General features: G+C 47.4%; 1 protein-coding gene and 1 non-coding gene across 6 annotated transcripts in view; both read right to left on the bottom strand.

Moving 5' to 3' along the window:
* Positions 1-20,006, bottom strand: part of LOC144150852 (uncharacterized) — a gene marked incomplete in the record, with an annotated part of 193,540 nt that extends 173,534 nt beyond the window's left edge. For 4 of the 5 annotated variants that reach the window (XM_077682215.1, XM_077682217.1, XM_077682216.1 and 1 more), the window contains 3 exon segments: positions 17,488-17,788; positions 18,524-18,578; positions 19,596-20,006. In XM_077682215.1, coding sequence (XP_077538341.1) covers positions 17,488-17,490 — 3 coding nt within the window. 5 annotated transcript variants of the gene reach the window in all.
* Positions 6,273-6,345, bottom strand: Trnai-gau (transfer RNA isoleucine (anticodon GAU)). The gene has a single exon. It is a non-coding gene; the product is annotated as a tRNA-Ile (tRNA).
* Positions 20,007-20,271: the final 265 nt, after the last annotated feature.

Raw genomic sequence — 20,271 nt, 5'->3', positions numbered from 1 at the left:
AACTCATTTATATGCGGCAGAGTAGCTGCGCGTGTGCGCCCGCAGCGGGCTTATTTCACCCGCGCACATAAGGCGCACCCTACCGCGAAAAAAAAAAAATCAAAAACAAGCCACCTTTTCTTTGCCTCTCGTTTTCCGCGCACCTTCTTTTCTGTGCGCAGACAATTAACGTGGTGCTCGAGACTGCAGCTTAACCCGATTGGCAATCTGAGCGTGGGCGCAGAGCTACCCCGCGGCAACAACGAGAAGGAGAGGAAAGGGTGCAGCGGCGTGATTACCCAAACACGAGTGCAGCAGCCAGTCCGCCCGAGCCTCGAGAGTAGAGTTAAACCTCCGGGTATACCAAGCAAGCGCCAGCTGGCAGCTGCAGTAGATAAGGACTATTTTGATTCGAGTGCAGCTAATAGCGGACAGTACTGCTTGTCCCGGTACGGTCGCCAGGTTGCAGGGTAAATCGCATGAAGGGCATATATGCAGGCCTGATAGCCTACAGGGGGCACTCGCCCCAAATGGGAGAATGTAACACGGCGCAGTGGACGATCCGAAAGAATGATCGAGCCTTGCGAAGCAGCGTGGGGCGCAGCAGCGTGCGAAGAAAACCCGCCGGACTGCGATTACGAACTCCGTGCTACAGTTTGGCGAGACCTTTTCTCAACTTGTATGTCGCAAAGAACTCATGCACGCACGGATCCTTCCCCGCGTGCCTATAAACATTCTACCTTAACGCCGTGCTGCACGCTGTTACATTCGGGAAGGCATCCCCGAACCGGGCTCCGTCGCTACCGTCATGTGTGCTAGCGTGGTGAAGAGCGGCCAGCAAAAGTTGCGGCATTGGAGATGACGACAAGAAGCCGAAGGCAAAAAAAAAATATATATAGCAGTGGCTTAGCTCGGCTATGCCAGGGAATACGTAGCGTGAGCTAAGGTTCAGCGGGTTATTATCAGGTTTCCTGGTTGTCTAGGATTAGCTGAATATCATGCTTACTGCTGCTAAAACTATTTTCAATCCAATCCAATCCAATTCAATCCAATCCAGTCGCGGCGGCGGTGGCTCCGGCGCGCCATCTGTGCGCCGTGAGACGTCACTGCTCAACCTCGGCCAGTATAGCTCACGCTACAAAAAATGAGCCGAAGGAGTACCCTTCCGGGCAAGGTTACAGCGTGACTTGACATGGGGACAGCATGCATGGATTCGTTGCTGCAAAACGAATGCGACTATCCACTGAGAGGACGGGTTTTATCCACAATAGCCGTAGCGGCTGTGCGGCTGTCACAATGCTTCCGTGCACACGGCCCGAAAATAGTACAGACACACACACAACTCTTTCCAGGGTTCGTGAGGGGACGGCAGTAGCGGTGCTCGTTGAGTCTGAGAGAGGGGAGAGGAGATCTCGGCTGCGTCGTCCGCCTCGCTGGGACATGTCTTTACATGACTATCCGTTGGCTTCGTGTCTTGCCGCTGCAACGGCTTGAGTCACCGACATCGATACGCCCACGCGGCAGGCACACGTAGTGGTAGGCTCTGCCACGCAGCACAGGAGCACTGCACGAAGCTTGCCGTACTCACGAAAAGAACAGCGGCGCGCTGAATAGTAACAGCTCCTCCCCCGGGGGGATCCGAGATCCAGATGGACAAATGACAACGCCAATTCCGTTCTGATAGCTTCTTAACAGACAAAACGCGCCACTTGCTGTCGTCACTAAGCCCAGTGCGCCTTTCCTCTCTGGCAAGGGCGATTTTAAACCGCGTGAAGCGCAGCAAATCCCACGAGCCGTGGTGATATTGTTTCACTTCCTCGTCTCCTTGGCGGCCTGCAGAACTTGTATATCAAAACTGTAGAGCGCGACAGCCGAGCAGGAATACATGCAGATGTGCCATACACATTTGTAGACGACTCATCGCACACATCGCCAGGAGATGGTACGCATTCTCTACAGACGAGCGATGACGTCACGGTTGCACGGCCCGTCGGCGCAACTACACGACGGACGGAAACGTTCCCCTTTTCCAATCCACCAAGCAGGATGTTCGCCTCAAGCCCATTCTACATGGTGCAAATTTCGCCTATACCGATTCGCAGCTGCGGTGCCGCTCGTGTGGCAAAACGATCTATTTTCCCTATTCCTATTTTCCCTGCTACAGAAAATTGTCAAATTTCAAGCGGCGTTTACAGGAGACGTTCGCCTGTTCAAAACATTTGACAATATCCCAGAGCAACGAATATACAGAAAGAAATGACGGCAGTCTACAACGCCAAAGAAGGCATAGGGGAGTGGTTAGACTGTTTTTTACCGTTAGTGACGTTACATTATTATTAATTTTTATTAATTACGTGAGAAAGAAAGAAAGAAAAACACGCACCCATAGTGGGGACCGAACCCACGCCTTTCGATATATATCACGCGTATATATATATATACGCGCAAGGTTCCGCCGAACCACGCATGCTTTGAGCCACAGTGCGGAGATCGTACCTACACTCTTAACGAGCCTTCCTATTTATTTGTATGGTTGGCATCACTGAAACATGTGTGCGGCTGCGACCGCTTCCTGTAAACTATTTCCGTAATGTCAGTGACCATTGGAATGCTGTGCCCCCAGTGATTGTGTGAGATCCTTTCTGTTACTGCTTTGCGCTTTCCTTTCTTGACCAGAGCGGCGCCCTTTTGAAGCGAGCGGTCATTGTCACTCTTTCTACAAGCTGGCGAATGATGGGGGACAGCGTTTTGAAAGATTTGTGTACTCTTCTCTCCCCTAAGCATGTTTAGGTTTTTTTTCCCTCTCAATTTCTCTTTTTTGTTAACCTTTACCTCAACTCGACGAGAGGGTGTGTTTGTTGTTGCTTTTCTCCCCCCCCCAAATCTCTCTCTCTCTCTCTCTCTCTCTCTCTCTCTCTCTCTCTCTCTCTCTCTCTCTCTCTCTCGGCGTCGTTGGACGACGAGCTTATAAATACGTGCGGAGAAATACGAAATGTTGTCTTGATAAAGGTCGGCCTCCGACCGAACCGTCGACCAATAAACAGTTTTGTTAGAAGCTATACCCATTTTTTACTATTTGTCACGGCAACCTCAGACAGCTCTTCTCATATTCTATATATATATATATATATATATATATATATATATATATATATATATATATATATATATATATATTGTATACATATTGTTTGGAAATGAGGGGCTCGTTAGGAAATACAGAAAGACATGCCGGCAGTCTACAACGCCAAAGAAGGCATAGGGGAATGGTTAGACTATTTTTTACCGTTAGTGATGTTACATGTTTATTTTTATTAATTACATGAGAAATTCTGAGTGGCGCTCAGAAGTGGCGCTCAGACTACTCAATTACGTGAGTAGTCTGAGTGGCGCTGGCTACCACCGTCAAGCGTCAGATACAGTTGTAGTAAATATAAATGCCCCAGAAAGTGAAGGAGAACACAGTCGCCCAGATAGCCGAATTGGTAAGGCATTCGAGATCTAATCGAAAGGCGTGGGTTCGGTCCCCACTCTGGGCGCGTGTTTTTCTTTCTTTCTCACGTAATTAATAAAAATAATCATGTAACATCACTAACGGTAAAAAATAGTCTAACCATTCGCCTATGCCTTCTTTGGCGTTGTAGACTGCCGGCATGTCTTTCTGTATTTCCTAACGAGCCCCTCATTTCCAAACCATATTATCGTGCGAAAGCTTAGCGAGGGCCTCCGTTCTGGCAGCCTCGATGCCAAGGTAGCATAAGAGGGTTTCCCGCCAGTTACCCGCTTATAACAGGCTGTAGACGTGCCCCGGGGGTTGAAAAGAAGGTCCCCTTCTCCCCGTGTAGTCTGAGTGGCTCTGGCTACCACCCTCAAGCGTCAGATACAGTTGTAGTAAATATAAATGCCCCAGAAAGTGAAGGAGAACACAGTCGCCCAGATAGCCGAATTGGTAAGGCATTCGAGATCTAATCGAAAGGCGTGGGTTCGGTCCCCACTCTGGGCGCGTGTTTTTCTTTCTTTCTCACGTAATTAATAAAAATAATCATGTAACATCACTAACGGTAAAAAATAGTCTAACCATTCCCCTTGCCTTCTTTGGTGTTGTAGACTGCAGGCATGTCTTTCTGTATATATATATATATATATATATATATATATATATATATATATATATATATATATATATATATATATATATATATATATATATATATATATAGCGAGTCAGCATAAGAAATGACGGGCTCGTTGAAAATAACACAGAAATAAGAGTTGGCAGTCAAGAAAACCGCGGAAAGCAAAAGGGAGGATGTGGTAGGTCATTGAAACAGGTAAAGAATTTGGAAAGAAAGAAAGTGGAGAAAAAATGCCCCCCAGGTGGGATCCGAACCCACGACCTCCAGAATACCGGTCTGGTGCGATAACCACTACGCTACCGGCGGGGCGATTTTCCCCTCCACTTTCTGTGGTATTTATGTTTACGTATTTTTGTTTCCTGTGCTTGGGGGTGGTAGCCAGCGCCACTCGGACTACTCGGGGTGAAGGGGACCTTCTTTTTAACCCCCGGGCCGTGACTGGAGTGTCTACGACATGTCGAGAGTGGTCGACCAGCGTTGAACCCTCTTAAGCTTCCTATGGCACCAAGGCTGCCAGAACAAAGGCCCTCGCTATGCCTGTAGCGAATCAGAATAAGAAATGAGGGGCTCGTTGAAAACAACACAGAGATAAGAGTTGGCAGTCGAGAAAACCTCGGAAAGCAAAGGGGAGGATGTGGTAGGTCATTGAAACAGATAAAGAATTTGGAAAGAAAGAAAGAAAGTGGAGAAAAAAGTGGTAGCGTAGTGGTTATCCCACCCGACCGGTGTTCTGGAGGTCGTGGGTTCGGATCCCACCTGGTGGGCATTTTTTCTCCACTTTCTTTCTTTCTTTCCAAATTCTTTATCTGTTTCAATGACCTACCACGTCCACCCCTTTACTTTCCGAGGTTTTCTTTACTGCCAACTCTTATTTCTATATATATATATATATATATATATATATATATATATATATATATATATATATATATATATATATATATATATATATATTCATAAGGTTAGTAGAGACAGAGACAAACGAGAAAGACGTAGAAAATAGAAATAAGTTTACTGACGTTTCAGGGAGAGGACACCCCTTCTTGGTACTCTGAAGAAAGGGAGTCCTCTCCCTGAAACGTCAGTAAACTTATTTCTATTTTCTACGTCTTTCTCGTTTGTCTCTGTCTCTACTAACCTTATTTTTTTCGCGCTCTGTGTGAGTTTTTATCTTTTCAGACTATATATATATATATATATATATATATATATATATATATATATATATATATATATATATATATATATATATATATATATATATATATATATATATAGGATCAGAATAAGAAATGAGGGGCTTGTTGAAACAAGACAGAAATAAGGGTTGGCAGTCAAGAAAGCCTCGGAGAACAAAGGGGAGGATATGGTAGGTCATTGAAACAGATAAAGAATTTTGGAAAGAAAGTGGAGAAAAAAATGCCCGCCAGGTGGGATCCGAACCCACGACCTCCAGAACACCGGTCGGGTGGGATAACCACTACGCTGCCGGCGGGGCTATTAGATGCGACGCATCTCATTCACTCGCCTTGTCCCTGCATCCATCCGGCGTTGGTCGGCGTTGTCGGCGTCCACCCCTCCCCCATTCTCCTCGCCGCGCCAGCTGCGCTCTCCGCCGCTCACCCCCTCTCCTCTCCGATAGCGAACACTCTCTCGCGAGGGGCATTGGATTGGATTCGATTGGCTTGGCTTGGCTTGGATTGGATTGGATTGGATTGGAACTCTGCGATGCTTCGCATCACCTCAGGGCTCCCCTCGGGAAGATGGTGTAATTTTTTTCCCCCTCCACTTTCTGGGGTATTTATGTCAATGTATTTTTTTTCCTGTGCTTGTGGTTGGGTAGCCAGCGCCACTCCGACTTCTCGGGGTGAAGGGGACTTTCTTTTTAACCCCCGGGCCGCGACTCGAGTGTCTACGACATGTCGAGAGCGGTCGACCAGCGTCGAACCCTCTTAAGCTCCCTATGGCACCAAGACTGCCAGAACCGAGGCCCTCGCTATGCATGTAGCGAATCAGAATAGGAAATGAGGGGCTCATTGAAATAAGACAGAAATAAGGGTTGGCCGTCAAGAAAACCTCGGAAAGCAAAGGGGGGGATATGGTAGGTCATTGAAACAGATAAAAAATTTTGGAAAGAAAGAAAGTGGAGAAAAAATGCCCGTCAGGTGGGATCCGAACCCACGACCTCCAGAATATCGGCCTGGTGCGATAACCACTACGCTACCGGCGTCGCTATTTTTCCCTCCACTTTCTGGGGTATTTATGTCAATGTAATTTTTTTCCTGTGCTTGGGGGAACCTTCTTTTTAACCCCCGGGCCGTGACTCGAGTGTCTACGACATGTCGACAGCGGTCGCTGGTCGACCGCTCTCGACATGTCGACCGCAGAAAAATGACACATTGCCGTACTAGCAACGCCGCAGCTGCGAATTCGATTGTAAATTCGCACCAAATACAGCGGGCGTATGGCACCCTACTTGCATTTACGCTTAAGGTAATAGATCCATTTTTGCCATATGTGTGGTTCCAGAACATGAAGACGTGGCTATGATTATCATTGTAACGATCATTCTTCTGCAGCTCCGCTAGACATCTTGTACCTCATCAGATAGCTTAGCTTTGAGGCTCACTTCATTCGACTGTTACAGTATATATGTACAAATCCGAGTAACGTTTTTTGCAGTGGCTCAGAAAAATCAGCCCGTTTTTAGAAAGAACCCCGTACAAATATTTTCCGGGGTGGGCTGAGAGCAACACATGTGAAGTTCTCACTGTGTTTCCCTCCTCGCCCTTGTGTTACTTCACCATCGAGCCCCGCTTGGGCCAACTACATTAAGCAAGCGGCCAGCGTGAATGTTGTGCAAGCCATGTATTTGCACGGAGTGTTCTGCGAAGGCCGCATTACCTTGGGTACACAAGCGGCTGCCATAGAAATGCTTCACCTTATCATTATTATTTTATTTTACGAGCAATAATATGAATTACGACCGAAACTGCGTAGCATATGTTATACAACTCTCAGACGGCAGATCAAATTATCTTTCGAGCGAATGACATTTGCTTTAAATGTCAATATTTCAGCGCTACACGACAACACCGAAGGACGTTCGAGGTGAATGATATTTAGCGGCGAACCGAGGTTCGGCAGCTCATTCAGCGGCGAATTGAGTGGCCCCGACAGCAGTGGCGCATCAACAGTGAAGAAAGTTCAGTAATACACCAAAAAATACGGTTTCTAAAAACTGTCAGCAAACATATTTCCCTTTCATGTTGTTTTTAACTTAAAGAAAGGCAAACAAGTACTAGGTAAAGAGAAAATCGCGTCTACAATGTGCGCTCTACCCTAAGACGGATTTTTCGCGGACTTGCGTCGGCTTGCGATGTCTACTGATGTTACCTGAACTGGTGATTTTTCTAATTTTATTTAAAAATATTCCTTTGTTATCTTCTCAAAAAAAATAGTTTGTATGAAAACATTCTAGATCGAGACCTTTAATTTGATCTCTCCCAAGCCCCAGTGGCGTCACACTCACATTTACCCAACCTATGACTCACGTGACTATCTCATGAGTATAACTACGAAGCAATTTTTAATTTTTCCTACGTGATTCCCTCAATGAGACCTTTACTATGATACCCCACAAGCCCTAGTGGCACCACTTTCACTTTTAACCGAATCCATGACTCACGTGACTACCTCATGACTATAACCAGGAAGCGACTTTTAATTTGTCCTCGTTATTCCCCTCATCGAGACCTTTAATCTGATACATCACAAGACCTAGTGGCATCAATTTGACTTTTACCCTAATTTGTGAGACACGTGACTATCTCATGACTACAACTAGGAAGCGATTTTTAATTTGTCCTCCATGATTCCCCTCATCGAGACCTTTAATTTGATACATCACAAGCCCTAGTGGCATCACTTTCACTTTTAACCGAATCCATGACTCACGTGACTATCTCATGACTACAACCAGGAAACATCTTTTAATTTGACCCGCGTGATTCCCCTCATCGAGACCTTTAATTTGATACCTCACAATCCCTAGTGACATTAATTTGATGTTTAACCCAATCAATAAATAATTATTAACAGGAATTAGGTAATTAATAAAATGAACAAGCGACGCCCGCACCTAATTTCTGTAAAAAAAAAATGTGTGTGTCATATGACCAACATTATCAGGGTAACGAGCGGTTGCACTTTTAAGCAACACGGAAACACGCGTGCTCCACATTCATACGCCAGGGCAAGTCCAGACCATTTTTGCGATTTTCTTCCGCGAGTGGCGCTGTTGAACGGGATGGGTACGCAGGCGGAGTAATCATACGGATGAGAATTTAGACCAGCGAGGGGAGAAAAAAGGGGGTGGGGGCGATGAGTTTAAAACAGAAAAGAGGGAGAGATGGGAGGGAGGAAGCAAATTTATAGGTTAGCTGGGAGTAGGGCAAGTAAGTAAACGTAATAAAACAGGCAAGTCGGTTGCTGAAAACCGACGCCCCGATTCAAAGGGAAAGTCACTAATCATCATCAGCAGCAGCAGCAGCAGCGCCACCTGTCCCACGTTCGGGCCCCTATAACGCGTGCCCTCGAAGTGTCACCGCCATATTACGTGCTCACCCTAACAACTTTTGAGGCGATCGGATTGTTTTGTCATTCGCTCATATATTTTACACTCTTACAAGTACCAAGACATGTCGTCGCCGCGAAGGTGCGGTGACAGGGTCGTTCGCTTTTTGCGTGATCTTTCTGCGTGGTGTAGAAGCGTAAAAGTCCCATCCATCAGCTTTTCCAGCCGTGAGCGGAGTGCAGAATTCACAGGCAAAACGGTAAAAAAACAGCCCAAAAGAAACGCAGAAAGTAAGACTGCGCCGACCCTATGCGATGCTGCGGCGCAGAATATCGCAGTAGCAGACGACGCCCGCAAACGGATGTTCTTGCAGACGTCACCCAGAAGCGAGGCAACATGGGCAGTCACGCTCGCGCGGTGCGAGGAGGTGATTGATTGATTGATTGATTGATTGATTGATTGATTGATTGATTGATTGATTGATTGATTGATTGATTGATTGATTGATTGATTGATTGATTGATTGATTGTGTGGTTTAACGCGCCGACGCAACGCAGGCGATGAGGCGCGCCGTAGTGGAGGGCTCCGGGTTAATTTTGACCACCTGGGGATCTTTAACGTGCGCCGAAATCTCGTACAGACGGGCGTTTTTGCTTTTCGCCTCCACCAGAAAGCGGCCGCCGCGGTCGGGAATCGAACCCGCGGCCTCGTGCTCAGCAGCGCAACGCCTTAGCCACTGAGCCACCGCGGCAGGTCGGTGCGAGGAGGTGGACGAAACCAGGGAGAATCGCGGCGCGGGCGAAAATGGCATGTTATCATTTGCCATAACTCCTCTAATAGTCATCGCTTTAACAAAATTCTTGAAGGAGGCGATTACTAGGACATTGATTTACCTGACACTGCGAACACTCATGTATCGGCAAAACCTCTTTCAGGGCCCCTATGCTCTATACGCTAGAGAAACTACAATGTGATGGCGTCAATTGACGTCATGAGGGCCCAAAGGGTTAAGACGCATGTTAGTTGGTGTCTAGTCTTAATCTAAGCTTCATATGTTTTTGAGAACCTGTCGTTGATTAAGCTTTAGTGTCCCCGCTGATTTCGTTGTACGCCAATACGCTCTGCAGGAAAGACTACTTTTTCTGGCGATGACGGTGAATGATCGTGGGTAAAGTAAAACAAAAAAATACGCTTCCAGTGGCCGGAATCGAACCAGGGTACCCCCTGTTACGAAGCCAGCGTCTGTCCGACAGCTACATTTCTCACACGGCCGAAGCGAACGCCAAGCAGCAAGTACCGATTCACGCCATACACACCAAGCCCGAGAGTTACTGTGTGTATTCTAGAAAAGTGGTGCGTACTTCCATACTAGCAGTGTGGGATTGGCGAGAAAGCTTCACCTTCAACCATCGTCGTCGTTAGACGGAAAAGTTCACATTTTTTTTTTTAGTTACGCGACACAACGTTAAAGGAGCACTGACACCAATTTTCGGCATTAATATTATTGCACAGTTCGCTTCCTTCACTCAACAGAATACCCTGGCTGAAATATGAGCGACCTGCGACGCGAAGAACATACTTCAATTGGATCTCATTTATCGCGCCGACGGAGCAGCGCGCGGAGCGGCACTCAGCAAATGGACATCAGCGTGACATCACTCCAGGAGAGGAAAAAGAAGTGACGCGACAGCACTCGTCAAAAACTCGTGACGTCACTTCACGGGCGGCCCCACGAGCGGCGAGCGGGCGCAACACCCTCTCAAGCGGGCGCCGCTGACGTCCGCACAAAGCGGCGAGGTCAGGCAGAGAGTCTGTCATATGCGCCGTTCGGGATGAAAGCGCGGGAATTTGAAACAAACGATTTTCAGGCCGTTCAATGTAATTAACTATCGCGCGCTGAAGCATTCGAAGTGCTGTTTCAGGTTGGCCAGACCATTAAGCATCGATAAAAGCAATAAAAGTGTAACAAAATTTTCGTGTCAGTGCTCCTTTAAGATGGCGTAACTGCGGAAGCGGCTGGCAGCGTTCAACGCACGCACCTTGTCTAGCGAGGAAAGCTTAGCTGTACTACCTTGGAGAATCCCTAGGACATTAATTAAACGGGATATTATCTGGTTAAGCGAAGTTAGAAGGGCAGGAGAAGGCTTCATGGAGCGCACTAACGGGCACATTCTGTGCTACAGTGGACCCCAAGAGAAGAAAGAGCATTGGGAGGGATTTTTAATCCGCACAGAAATAGCACGGAACGTGCAAGAGTTCTCAGCATTAGGGACAGAGTCGCGGCTGTTGTGACCCAGCTAAATAATCGATACAGGTTAAGGATAGTACGGGCCTATGGGACAACAACCAGCTATGACGATGAAGCCGTAGACAACTTCTACGAGGACGTCGGATCAGCGATGAAGAAGGGAACGAGTCCGAACAACGCAGATCACGATAGTGATCGGAGACTGTAACGCAAAGGTCAGTAAGAAGCAAATGGGAGAAAGGTCAGTGGGAAACTTTGGAACAGACAATCGCAACAGTCGAGGAGATACACAAGGGGGGATTTGCAGATAGAAATAACGTGAGGTTGATGAACACATTCTTGTACAAACGAAAGAAAAGGAAATTGACGTGGAAAAGTCCCGACGGTACAACAAAACACGAAATCGACTTCATTTCAAGTATTGCGCAAAACGTAGAGGCCACTTCTGTACTATTCGATTCCGCTTGTTGCATAGTCCGCCGGCCAGGCGCCTGTTTCCAGCTACGCCGAGGGGCGAGTTCAATGTTTTTGGAATCATTGCATAGGGAGCGTCACGGTTTGAAAGCGCCGAGCGAATGTACACTCTCTGTCAAAATTTCCTAGGCAAATCCTAAGCCTACCCGACCACAAAGAATTCAAATAATAACCTTCCCCTTTAAATGTGGCAAAAATGTTTTATGATAGCAAAAAGGTTTTCTCCGACCTCGCTCCGGACGTAAGGTTGTACATTTAAATTATTGCGGCCTGCGCACTTCGGCTTGGCGTAGAAAATCTTCACAAAGACTGTGTACATTCAGGGGTGAGACAGCTGAATCAGATTTGGAAGAACTTTTTGGAGCAGCGAAATTTCGATTTTGGAGCAGAAGAACCTTGATTTGGAGCAGAATAACGACATTTATTATGCCACCTTACGACCTAAAAAATCAAATTTTTGGCAACTCAGGGGGAAAAGTGCGCTTTTTAATCGGATTTGAGCGTACATAACACTGAAACAGCCTTTTAATAAGATTTTCTACCAGATTATCAAAAGGTACGAACTGCACAACATTTTTACAAACCATTTTTAAATTCCTAGCGCCGTTGAGAATATCGAATTGAAAAAGTAAACAATCGTAAGGCATTTTTACTATCATATGAATGCCTAAATTATTATTTTTGTAATCCCAGACTGGGCTCTACGCACTAGTGTAGAGCCACGGCGAAAGTTGCACACAGCGAGGTGACAGTCGTCGCCCCCCCCCATTTCGATCCCAAGGTGCACGTTCACTGCGATCGTAATTTGAGTAACGCTGGTATGTTTAGCCACCTCACTTTTGGCATTAAATTTCACTTCCGATAGATGAAACATTATTACTAACGTGCAATCAGACCCCGTCCCGTCATCGGACACTGCTTGAACATTTTGCGGCGATGTAGCCTGCGCCGCCATATCTGCACCGTCGATCGTCCCGTTCCCGTCACTGGCAAGCTCGATGTCAAAGGCAGCAATAACTCAGCGTTTTATTATAACACCGCAATGAATTCAAAATTTCACGTATACTTCAAGAACGCACCGCGCTTCACACCGAAGGCCGAAACACGGTGAGTTCGCGGGCACCACGTTGTTTTTGATGAACTCCCGTCTTTCGGGTAGCTCAACTTCCCGCAACATATCAAGCGAATAAATGTAAACCCAGCCACCCCCATAATGAAAACCACGGTAGAAATCGGCGAAGAGCAGTCTGCCTCAGTGCACATAAGTATTTTCAAGTATTTTCTCTGCAGGACTTTGCAATGATTTTCGATAGGAAAACTTTAAATACTCACAGAATATAGCATGTACGACCCGACATTGTGACTTTCGAAAAAATTGACTCGGAGACAATTTTATGCGGGTTTTTTTTAGAATGGTCAATCAATTAAACCTTTACAAACAGCATCACCTTGGGGATGGTGGAAAAGTATGCCGTTAGTGAGCATTTTTCCCCTTGAAACTGACGGCAGCGATAAAATATTTGGCTCTTAGACTGTTTTGGAGCAGTTTGGCTCAGTTTTTGCAATTTTTAAGCTTTTGGAGCAGCCAAATTTGTATCAAAATGGATTTGTATGTAAACAAATTTGTATCAAAACTGCGCAATATGCGCAGCTGTCTCACCCCTGTGTAATATTGCGCCACCTGCCCGCGCGACAACGGCGTGGGAGGCAGCTCGCTGGGTTTTTATGCGAGAAAAAAAAAAAACAAATCCGCTCATTCTGCATTTTTCTTGACCAGTGAATCCAGGTTCGGCTATTTTAAACGCTGTGAAATGAATAAAGTTCGCTAAACCTCGCCATACACAAATGAACTTCGACCGCCCGTTCGCTAGAAAATGGAAACATTATCTGCTGTTGCTGCACCCACGGCGCCAGGACACGAGAGGGAGCTGCATATCCACCAAACTTCAGCGCTTGTACGCGAGCGTTCGCTTCTGTCGCCACTTTCGCGGCTCTGTTGGTGGCGCATTATCAACAAGTGGCCGTTCTTGAAAACGAAAAATAAAACCCACAGCAACACCTGACCAGGAGAATAAACGTACTCAAAACTGGACATATCAGCGCAATGTCTCACGTAGCGGTTTGCACACCACACCTAACCAGCGGCCGATGCCAGACACAAAAAGGGAGGAGACGAGCGTCCCCCCTCTTTAAGCAGCTTTCAAAGTGTCTGCTGTCGGCATGTACACCTGGTGCACTATGATAACAAAATTTCACGGTGCACTTTAGTATGCTCGCGTGGCTTGAACGTGACTTCGCTAGCGATACTTATGAAAGACTGGCGTACTACTTGTTGAGTTGGCGAGACGACGCGGCACAAATAGGGTGCAAGGTTTGGCACTCCCAAAGGCATGGTACGCCTCTTTCCCTCCGGCCTTGGCGGACCGATGTCGAAGCACCTTCCACTACGAGACACGGTGAGAACGTCTGTCCTCCAGCTCTATCCCAACAACAGGCAGACTGCCGGCTTTCGCCCAGCGGAGCGGTCCTTTTGTTTTGCTTTATTTTTAAAGCAAAGCTTTCTACCTCTACCAGCCAACGGTTCTTCCTTGGCATGCACAAGAAACTCGCAACGCGGCTGGGAAGGCGGAGGGCGCTCTTCACTCACGGAGCACAGTGTAGATGGCGCGGAGATAGGGCGCTATTACCCAGCTTTCCCCGTGACCCCCCCGGCGGACGCGTCGGCGGGAACCTTCCGTCGGCTTTGTCGTCTGCTTTAGCGACGGCGTTGGGCTTGTCTTGGCGCAGCTTCACGTCCATTGCGCGCTTACTTCGCACGGCTTGATTAACTCGTTCGACAGCACCTCCTGGGTAACCCGGCCCCGACGGAATTAAGTGGTCGTACGGCAAACATACGTTAACTGTTGGTTTGCAGGGCGGGAAAACAAAATGTAGAGACCACTTACAAACATCTGGCCGCTAGAAACACGCTACCTTTCGCGCAGTGCTTGCCATGAATGGAAGTGCGTTTTCTAAATTGCTGAATTTCTAAAATGCTGAATTCGGTTGTGTTTTAAAAGGTGATTTAACAGGTGTTTTAAAAAGACGAATGGATGAACTCGTTCTGATAAACAGCGATTATAAAAGTTCCATCAGCTTTATCGCAATTTTCAAACTTACGAAACTATTTAGTTTAAATCTGTATAAATGAGAATCACTAAGCCCACATGCCGAATCGTTTCGGTGTCTTGTGTCGCGCAGTGGTGCCGCCCCGAGCTAGCACATCAGGATGGCTCGGTTCCGCTGTCTCACCCTTCAAAACACACGCTCCTCTCAGTTTTCTCTCTTCCGACGCACGGCCGGGCTACAGCGGTGGCGTTCGCCGCTCGAGCGCGGCCGTGGCCGACGCTGCTGCGTTCGGGACGGCGCCTCCGCGAATCCCAGCTAACGGATGGCAGAGTCTCCGGTTTCACTATTTCTAGAGGCACGTGCGTGAATTCAAGCGACGTCGCATGTGGAATCGTTGTGGGGGTCGTCCACAGCTTTGCTTTCCAACCACCTTCACAGCGTGGATTGGAGCCATTTTTGTTCTGGTAGGCGACTGCGGACAGCACGTGGATTCATCCGGACATTGAACTACACCGAATTTTTCGCCTCACAGGGCACACAAGGCACCAAATCTTAAACACCGCCCCCTATATCAAGATCCCCACCGCTTGAGAACAAAATATTACCCTTCCCTCCATGATATTACCCGTAAATTCGTTTCTAGGCGTAACACGTATTTTATTGGCGAGGAGCGATGGTGCCCGCGGGGTGCTTCAACGCCGTGTTCCTTGCCAGTGAACGTGTGCATCGAATCCGCACGAACGTTCTTCAGCTCTACGTGAAACGGGTGAATTGAAGACTGCCATTAGGACCTGGACATAGGTTCTGCGGACAACAAAGTTTCTCTCTCTCTCTCTCTCTCTCTCTCTCTCTCTCTCTCTCTCTCTCTCTCTCTCTCTCTCTCTCTCTCTCTCTCTCTCTCTCAACGACCAGTTCCCACAGGCTCACTGGCAGTAGCGGTCCGAGAGATTGGGTTTGGGGGGGGGGCGAATTTTTTTTTTTTTTTAGGTGGGGGGGGGGGGGGGGCGATAAAGAACCGCTCCCCTCCTTGCACCAGTTCTGCGGAGGAGGTGATAACCATGCAGGAGTCTGCGCGTATGCGGTGTACCCGCTTGTGCACAAATCACTTAGCGACACAGTGATTTTTGGCGCCCCTTGGGCGGTGTAACGGCTGGCTCGAGTCCTCATTTCTGACGGTCGCAACACGTTTGCGACCTCGCGCAAGTGGGATTTAATCCCCCCGCAAGTGTAATGCTTAGAAAAAACGAAAAAATAAAAAGCTGAGGACCTCTTTGGGGGGGGGGGGGGGCGATCACCCCCTTCGCCCCCCCCCCCCCCCCCCTTGGGACCGCCACTGCTCACTGGGCAGGTTGTTATGCAATGCAATAAGGTCGACAGGATAGAAGCGTAAAATTTTAAGAGGCAGGAAGCCTTCGCATCAAGTTAGTTTGCCCAGTAACCATTCTTTTTTTTTTTTTAATTAATAGGACAAGGTGTGCGGCCAACGCTTTACCTAAGGGTTCTCTCTACAAGCTGCCAGAGCCTCGAAATCGATTGCGTACGTCAGCTTGTAACCGTTCTCTTGCTATAACTGGCAACCAAGACAGACGGCGTGCCAGAAAAGAGGCCACATTCACTACTTCCAGGGGAATAATCTGCTCGAACCAGCAGCCATTTGAAGGGGGGCTCACATTCACCGCGCTTCCGCTGACCAGCGGGTTATCGTGCGGCGCCGCACCCAGTCTACTATTTCACCGCAGCCCCGTCCTAACGCATCGAGGGAAAAACCTGCGTCGTTCAAGGCGCGCACTCACGGCCTGCGGCGCTCCCGGTGAATCACCCGCACGGGCACGGCTTGCCCGCAGTGCACCGGCGGCCAGTGGTAGAGCCGAACGCAGGGGGGCGGCGGCGGAAACCGTCGCCGCCACGCTAGCCGCGAACCCGTGCGAGCCGGGGTTTCGATCGGCGAGACCGCCTTCTCTGTTTCCCGTTCCGGGTCTCCAGCCAAGGCTCCTGGTTCGAGGTTGCGTAAGAAACGCCCGCGGTGTTTCGACACCACTCACGAGCGCGGCTGGTACGCAGACTGCGCTGGACCGACGGGAATGCCGATACCAGACAGAGATGAGCTGCCCAGGCACTGGCGCGCTCACAACAAAGACGTAGCCAACGGAAATCCGTCCGAAATTTTGCCAAGCTCCGTATTTCTTTCGCTGTGCGTAATTCGAGACGTGAGAACACTGTTCGTGCAAATAAATAAGGCTGTTTGAAGCGGCAAATTTAAAGGCAACGAGAAAAATTTTTGAGTTTGAGCGCGAGTATCACCAGCACCCTGCCTAAGGGCGCATTACAAGCCACTTCTTTATGAATCCTCCGGATATAATCATAATCCGTCCTGAAGTTTCAGCAAAGAAGGTGGTATTTTTGGCCAGCCTCATTTCTATGTTTTCCAAGCAGCCCCGCAGCGGTAGAGAGAAAAGAGTGCTGGCCTCTGCAGGAGGTGCTCTGAACACAGAAAGCTTGAACCACAAGTTTTGGAAGCTAAGCTGTCTCCCTACCACTCCTGCTGTGAAACCTTTCGACACACCCACCCATCCCAAAGAAAACACCAAGTGCACCGATAGTAGCTACGGTTCTCAGTATAAAAGCAGGGCGCGATTTTGATAAAACACTCGCCATATCACATGATCTCCCCTGCTTTACACTAAGGGGGGGAAATAAAAAACAGAGTGCTTTCAAAAACGTGAAATTACAAAAGTTTTTTTATTATCTCCCTGTTTACTTTTAAGAAACTTCCCCATTAATTTTTTTTTCCGCTGCTTTAGTAAAATATCTTACCAGCTGTTAAGCTGACTAATGGAAAAGGAAGATCAATGATACTAGATAATAAAGCAGAAAATTTATGCTGTTTTTACGATTAAAATGGATAGGACCTAATTTACGGCTGATCACAGGGCAAATGTGTTTACCGTGACTTAGTTTAACTCACCATCACGAGAACTCCTCAATTTTGCAGAGGTCCCAAACGCATCGTTGTGGCAGTCTGCTTGCTCCATCATGGGTGTTTGGTTGAGCACATCAGCAAGTGTTTTGGGAGAACAGTCAAGAAGAACCGGTGTTGGTGGTCGTTCCGCAGTCTTCAAACCCATCTTCTTCACGAAAGAAGCAGCACTCTTCGCTAAGGCACTGTTTTCTTGTGGTCGGAAGACACTTAGGAACACATTCTTTGGTTTGTAGGCTCCATCCTGGTGAGGCAACCACGCGTCGAGGCTTCGATGGTTAAGGCTCCCCTGTAAATAATAAAATAACGTGCATTTGCGTGCGTGTGCATCCTATATTTGTTTGTTTTATTAGGTCACGCAAAAACACACCATGATAATCCAGCAACAGTGACAAAGGCTTGTTTGGACAGAACCCACACTGGAGCTATTTGTAAATTCAATCATGTACAGTAAATCCTCGTTATAACAAAATTCTAGACCTTTCTAAAATTTCTAAATTCTTGCCTTAATAGAATTTTTTGACGGTCTTAACTGAAGTTAATGGAGAACAAATTATCCGCTTTTAATAAAGTATCACTTATAACAAAGTTATTTTCTTGTCCTGAGAACCTCGTTACAATGAGGGCTTACCGTAAATTGTATGCAATGGTTTGCAAACCGCAAGTGACCATTAGCGGCATCTGTAGGCATATTTCATCAACAAAAATACACAAGTCCTCATCATGACTGTTCCATGTGCACTAATACCAAGATTTCCAGTTTCATGAGCAAAGTTTAAAACATATCCACATGGGTTAAAGCAGGTGTAAAGTGACGATGAGTGAAGTATCAAATCCAACCACGTTCAAATCAACATAATTAGACTTGGAGGTGTGGGCTCTGATCAATGTAGGTTGTAGGAGAAGTAGAATACAAATACGATTTCTTTCGATATAGTCAAGCGAGATAATTAACTTTTTTTTTTCAAAGGAATAAACAACACAATATTGGTGATCCCCGTGAACATTGAATTCGGTTACTTACATGATGCAACTGGGAAGATGAGTGAGTGATTCTCCAATCTGCTTCCATGCCAATCCTACGTGGAGAAAGAAATTTAGCAGTGTGATGTTATCTCGGTACTAGTAATCCTAGCTGTAGCACGTCGACCAAGATGGTTGAATAGAAGTTTTGCATGTGCAACTAAATGCACCGCATACTTCAAGTGTTTCCCTAAGAAAACTGCACCCTCGAACTAGCCACCAAAACAAAGCCAACATTTTCAATCAAAATCTGTAGCCAGTTGCTGTTTCTGAACTAAGACGTATTTTTCGTAGGCATGCATATCTACTATTGCGCGGTCAAACGGTAGATTATTAATACCATTAATACTAGTAATCACCACCTTTCAGTGGCAGTTTTATTGCTGCGTTTAATGTATAGCATAGTTTATGTTTGTTGAAAAAAACGCTCACGGAGGAGCTGTACACACCCACGATTATTTGCCCAAAATAACTCGTAACGGTATAATTTTAACCACGACCGGCGCCGTGATTTTAAACCCAGATGACGCCGAGTCGAGTATCCAGCGTGGTTGGCCCCAAGGGTATCATTACTTACTATTATTATTACTATTATGTGACTTTATTGTCACTGCTGTCACAAATATAAGAAGCGAGAAACAAAGATCGCATAACGCTGTTACTCTCCTTTGAAAGGCGGGCGTGAAATTATACTTCGTGAAGCGCACGCTGGCCAGACACGACACCCTTCGCGTGGATCAATAACGAGGGATTTCCGCCGTTTCGTTATTATATACTGCCCCTGCTACGTTGCAAGATTTCTAACAATTCTTTCGCACGTTGTACGCCCACAAATGATTAAGCGTTACTCTGATATGATTAACGACAACACACGCAATTCGTGTTCGTGTTAGGCATCGTTTTGTCAACTGCACTCATTAGCGTCCGGCGTGCGCACACACTTCTGCACGCGGAATCGCAACGAATGGTGCGCTCGCAGATCAACGAAGGCAAGGCGTGCGCTAAACTCGGCCCGCAAAGAAAAGTTCAACGCTCGCTGAGCCGGGAGGAGGCGAAACGGAGAACGTACTAACCGCTCGTCCCGGGGAAATCAAGCGTCGTGCCGGCGACCGGCTTTCCACGCAACTGGCGCATCCGACCTTGATGTGTGAGCTGTCGCTGCTTCGAAGTTGCCCCTTCCTGCTTTGGCACGGCTGCTGACAGGTCGAGCGGAGACGCGGAAAGCGAACTGTTCGACGGCCGATCAGCCGGCAACACCCTTTGAGTCACGCAGGCCCAGGGGAAAAGCGCAGATCGAACGCAGTTGAGGCGATTAGGAAAGAAACTGCTTTCGCCTTCAAGCGTGACAGCGATGGTGCATAGATAAGGACAAACATTAGCCTTGCCTATGTGTTACGAGACAGGAGGACTGAGTGACGCTAGCAGCCAGCTTAAGCACAATTATTTACACCGCCAACACTGCACGGGGTATCGACTGACGAGCATCATAGGCGGTGGCGTTCAGCTCCGTTCAGGGAACGCGACCTTCCCTGCCATGTGGCGCCACCGCGCCGTAAAAAACGGAAACGCCAAGTGGTTGTCATAACAACGGCAACGCACAACAGAAGGCGCGTTCAGTTAAATTGTCTCGTTTTGGCAGGGTGTATCGCAGGGGCAGCCAACGTTTTTAGATTAGGTTAGGTTGGGGCTGCTGTTCAGGTTAGCACTCGCGCTATACTCGGTTACAACTCAAGAACGGCACCACCTCAT

Source organism: Haemaphysalis longicornis, unplaced genomic scaffold (genome assembly GCF_048455015.1).
Source record: "Haemaphysalis longicornis isolate Haplotype H1 unplaced genomic scaffold, Haemaphysalis longicornis Haplotype H1 scaffold_80, whole genome shotgun sequence".
Taxonomy (NCBI): Eukaryota; Metazoa; Arthropoda; class Arachnida; order Ixodida; family Ixodidae; genus Haemaphysalis; species Haemaphysalis longicornis.
The sequence above is the reverse complement of the archived record's forward strand: the minus strand, read 5'-3'. Positions and strand labels throughout refer to the sequence as shown.